The sequence below is a fragment of the Acomys russatus genome, chromosome 9, assembly GCF_903995435.1.
Source record: "Acomys russatus chromosome 9, mAcoRus1.1, whole genome shotgun sequence".
In the NCBI taxonomy this organism is placed as follows: Eukaryota; Metazoa; Chordata; class Mammalia; order Rodentia; family Muridae; genus Acomys; species Acomys russatus.
This window is the reverse complement of record NC_067145.1, coordinates 25,371,904-25,376,922: the sequence shown is the minus strand read 5'-3', so window position 1 is coordinate 25,376,922 and position 5,019 is coordinate 25,371,904. Positions and strand designations below refer to the sequence as shown.

The 5,019-nt window shown below is 44.8% G+C and overlaps 1 protein-coding gene across 1 annotated transcript; it reads left to right on the top strand.

Moving 5' to 3' along the window:
- Positions 1 to 715: 715 nt before the first annotated feature.
- Positions 716 to 1,102, top strand: LOC127193790 (NHP2-like protein 1). The gene has a single exon (XM_051151023.1). The coding sequence runs from the start codon at positions 716 to 718 to the stop codon at positions 1,100 to 1,102; it is 387 nt and encodes a 128-aa protein (XP_051006980.1).
- Positions 1,103 to 5,019: the final 3,917 nt, after the last annotated feature.

Sequence of the window (5,019 nt, the reverse complement as noted above, 5' to 3'; positions counted from 1 at the left end):
GGTTTCCATTGCAAACTGCAGGCGGATTTGGACGCTGTCCTTTCCAAATGTAGTGGCTTAGTGTGTTCTCAATAAACGAAGCCTCATAGCCCCTGGGCATGATGTTCCATTACGCCAAGGTTTATCTTTTCATGCAATCGTATCAGATCACAAGCTGAGCTCTTGGCACAAGACAAGTAAATAACACATTCAAGTTATGGCAACTGGCATGACAGAAATAACACAGGTAAAGTAAGGGTTGTGCACACGTGAATTTGTGCGTGAGTATGTGTGTGCCAACCTTTCTAGGGTCTTCTAGTGAGAACCCCGCTCCTGCCCCCCCATTCCTGCTTTACTGACATTCACTTTCGCTGCTCTGATGTAGCAGCAGTCTCCCTGCGTCATTCTCTCATTTACTAGGTAGGATTCTACGAAGTAGCTTTTGAATTTCTGCAGTTGTGAAACTGAAGGTCTCACATATGCAGTCAGGTGACTTAACAAAAAGAGGTGCTTCTTGCAAGTGTTGTCCCCAAGTCACATGGTCCTGGACATCTCTATGAAGTGACTCCGTGGACCTATCTTCTCTAGAACCCAAGAGCTGTGGCAGGATGGTTTCCTGTCCTTCCACATACACATTTATGCTCTTCCTCCCCTCTTCAGCTCCTTAAGAACCAATCTGTAAGTCTGTCCGAGGTGGGCTGTGCTCAGATCAGTGAGAGGCCGGCACATTGCAGCCATGATGGAGGTGGATGTGAATCCGAAGGCCTGTCCCCTCGCAGATGGCCACCTTACCAAGAAGCTACTGGACCTTGTTCAGCAATCATGCAACTACAAGCAGCTTCAGAAAGGAGCCAATGAAGCCACCAAAACACTCAACAGAGGCATCTCTGGGTTCACTGTGATGGCAGCAGATGCCGAGCCCTTGGAGATCATTCTGCACCTCCCACTGCTGTGTGAAGACAAGAATGTCCCCTATATATTTGTGCACTCCAAGCAGGCTTCAGGACGGGCCTGTGGGGTCTCCAGGCCTGCCATCACCTGTTCTGTTACCATCAAAGAAGGCTCTCAGCTAAAGCAGCAGACCCAGTCTATCCAGCAGTCTGTTGAAAGGCTCTTGGTGTAGGCCTGCGGCCTCTGGCCTTTTCTGTCTACTCCCACCCTATTTGTGTATCATATTGTCTGTTAGCATGTAGTATTCTCAGCCAGTTTCTATTATAAATGTTGTACTACAAAGAGAGGGAGAGAGAGAGAGAGAGAGAGAGAGAGAGAGAGAGAGAGAGAGAGAGAGAGAGAGAGAGAGGAGAGAGAGAGAACCAAGAACCAATTTTCTCTGTTTATCTATACTGGAGAGGACTGCAGGCTGACAACCAACTGTGTCATTTATTTATGGTTAGATGAAGGATCAGGATCAGGATCCTGGAAGACCCTGACCAGAACCAAGGGAAGAACATTTTTCAAGAGCCTCATGAGTTTGAACCCCTAGGTGTTGTAGGTACCGAATCCCAACAGGCCGATATATTTGAGAAGAGGAATGTCAGACTTGCATAACCTTGCCTACCTTGGTAAGGTCACAGCCAAGCTGGGGGACACAGCAGAGTGAATGTCTTCACATTGGAAAGTCCATTTTGTGTGAGATAGGAGCCTTTGAATCCTAGGAGGGAGAGGAAGCTCTACACAGTGTTGTTTTTCTGGGGCTCAGGAAGACAACACTAGCATCACAGAGTCATCTGGAGTCTTCTAGACTCTTTCTACTGAACCAAAATGGAGGTGGGAATTCCAACAAGCTACTTTCTTTCTTTCTTTTTTTTTTTTTTTTGCTATTGTTTTTGTTTAAACATTGCTGACATTGTGTTTTATGTCAACTTGAACAAACTGAAGTTATTTTGTAGAAAGGAAACCCAAATTGAGAAAATGCCTCCACCAGACTGGCCTATGGGCAAGACTGTAACCCTTCCTTTTAAATTCCTGATCACTGTGGGTAGTGTCACCCCCACCCCCAGCGGTAGCCCTGGGTGCTGTAAGAAAGGAAATTGAGTAAGCCACAAGGAACAAGCCAGTGAGCAGCATTCCTTTATTGCCTGTGCCCCAGGTTTCTGCCCTGAGTTCCTGCCCTTATTTCCCTCAGTGATAGATAAAATAAACCCTTGTTTCCCAAAGTTTCTTTTGTCCATGGTGTTTATCACAGCAATAGAAAAGTAACTAAGACGCCACTTTATCTAATGCCGTAGCTCCTTTGCCATGATCTTATATTGCATTTCTTGCAAGTGTTTCCCCTTGAGCCACATATGATCCTTGACACCTCTATGAAATGGCCCTCTTAGCATGTCCACATTAGCTCCTTTAGTTTTTACACGTTTTAATTGCACAAGTGAAGGGGATTCAGTGTGATGTCTCTGCTTTTGCACGTGGTTTACATCAATTGAACCTAATTTCCTTTTATCCACCCTTCCTCCTCCTCCATTTGCCTCCATCATGGTAGCTCTTTGACTTAATGAGTTTAAGGGAGAAATGATGTAACTTGAATTGAAGCCAAGCGATGGCCTTTGAGGTTTTCTCCTCCTTCGGGAATGGAAGTCCACTCCAGTTCCCAAGATAATCCTGTCAGGATTCTTGTGAGCTCAGGGTCACAAGTCTCCAGCTCCTTGCCCTATCCCCCACTGTACTATCCTATTACCTGAGCAAACAGGTTCATCTCAGGTTCTTTAAAGCACAGATTCTAGAATGTTCATAAGATAAGATGCACTGTGTTGCAGTATAACCTGATGATATGACCACTCCCTGGAATGGTTAAGGGAGAGACTTTTTATTGTAGATATGAGACAGAATAGCCAGAGGCATTGGGAAAAGTCTAGAGCAGAGAGGGAAAGAAGTAAACTGAATATGGCACCATCCTGGAAATGGTTAGTGCTGTCTGCAAGAGAGGAGATAATAACAGGGGATAGAATGAATATATATTACAAAATAGCAGGGTTATAAGGAGAACTTGTAGCGGAGGGGAGGAAAGCTTGTGAGCTGGAGGGAGTTGAGGGTAGAGGACACTAGCATGGACGTTGAGATGTATAACTTGTGATACAGAGGGAGCCTGGAGGCCAGCATGCACTTTGATATTCTAACAGACACCACAGGCAGCCACATGTCCCTTGTGCCAGTGATAAGCAAAATGACTCCTTTTGGTAGAGGGAAAGAGGTTTCACAAGTTTCTGAAGAGCGCTGGCTTTTCTCTAACCACCAGAAACCTTCTGATAGTCCAAGCTGAGCCCATTTCTGGACATTTGGACTGCCTTTTGGAACTTAGGGAATTGGGGCCTCTTTTGGATCTAAGGCCTTGTATCTTTGAAAGTTAGAAAGAGGACTGTGGAGGAATGTCTTGAGTGGATGAAACAACTGTCAATGAAGTGCTGTTTAGGCAATCAGCTGGGCGAAAGGACAGGAAGTGGAAGGCTGGACTTCCTGGAGAGGGAGTGGAATGAAGATTGGCAGTTGAGAGGGAAAGACGGCTTACAGTTGAGGAGGACATGGGGCCCAAGGATCATAGTGGCAAGTGCTTGGGATATATGTATGTTATGAGGTTTAGAGTAGTTTATATTAGTTTACGAGTATATTAGAATCAGTTTAGATTCTGCCTGGCATAGTGCTGGCAGCTTTAAAGTACATTTCAGTCTCCCTGTGTCAGTTAATGGCTTCATAGGCTGAACGGATACCATTTACTGTAACAGGGACGTTATTGTTAAAGAGACAATTATAGAAGGAATATTTTAATAGCATGGCATCAGCAGATAGAAAGACAGTTCATCTTTTAGCCAAGCGAACCCAGCTATGGGGGTGTGAGTGGAAGTCCACTTTCCCAAGACTTGGTGGTTTCATCATGGAGCTCCCAGGGAGCTGTGTGAAGTTTGGCTTGACTGAAGCCAAATGAACAGGCTCCTTGCCCTTCCTGTTCTGTTCATTGGTGGATTACTTGAGTGAGGCTTGGGTATCACTTAAAGTGGTCACACCCAGTGTCCTTGAACCCTTTCCTTAGATAACGTGTGGCTTCAGTGTTTATCTGAGGGCGTGGAGAAGCTGCAGCCTCCTACACATAGGCTCAGATGCTCATATGTCCATTAACCAGGGGCTGGGGTCCAGTAGGCTACATTCATACTTGTCAGGGAGAATTCATGAGAATAGGCTGTGTCTACAAAGGCCAACTAAGGTTGGGAGTCTAATTACACTTTCTCTTGGGCTATCTTTACTTGCTCATCCTCATCCTAAGAGCCACACCTTGTCCACCTCTGTGTCAGACGTAACATCCTAGTAAACATTTTTGGAGTGTATTAACAAAGCCCTACCCTCTACTGATGGAAAGGCAAGGATGCTATCTGGTAATAACTAAAACCTAAAGCTGAGATTCCCCCATCTTATGGCAACCCATCACTGGTGGTCGCATCTATTTAAACAAATGCTTTGATTTATAACTTTCTTTGTTCTGTTACCATAAAAACTTCATGAAACTCCTTCCAGGTGGGAACACTGTATTTGGGATTACATAATTGATATTCCTGAGGCATGGTTATTCATATTTGAGTTCCATCATAAAGTGTCTCTTCTTTCCTTTCAGAAGGCTTTGTTTTGTCTCAACACCCGTTTATCGGCTCCCTAGCCTTCTGCTTGGAGGTCAGTGCAGTGCCAGGCATCCTGTGTTTAATCTTTCCTTTGTCTATGACCTGACTGACTTTCTGTAAAGCATCTCCACTACCCAGAGTATATTTAGTTCATTTGGCTGGGTAACTTTGTCAACGATATAGAGCGATAACCAGTCGTGCAGTTTATATTAGAACTGAAGATTTTGTCTCCCTCAGGAATACAATCTTAACTTATTGTTTGAGGGTCCATTGCTTTTGGATAAATACAGAATGTGTTTTCTCTTCCTCAATTCCAGTGTGCAGCTTTTCAAATGGACTGTAACGGAGCTCTCTTTCTCTCTCTGTTTGTGCTGGGAGCCATCTCAGGTTTGCATCCAGAAAGCCTAATAGCGCGAGCTGCAAACAATCTCGTGGATGC

Bases quoted from the DNA above. Each gene is read 5' to 3' on its own strand.
- LOC127193790 (XM_051151023.1), top strand. From the start codon at position 716: ATGATGGAGGTGGATGTGAATCCGAAGGCCTGTCCCCTCGCAGATGGC.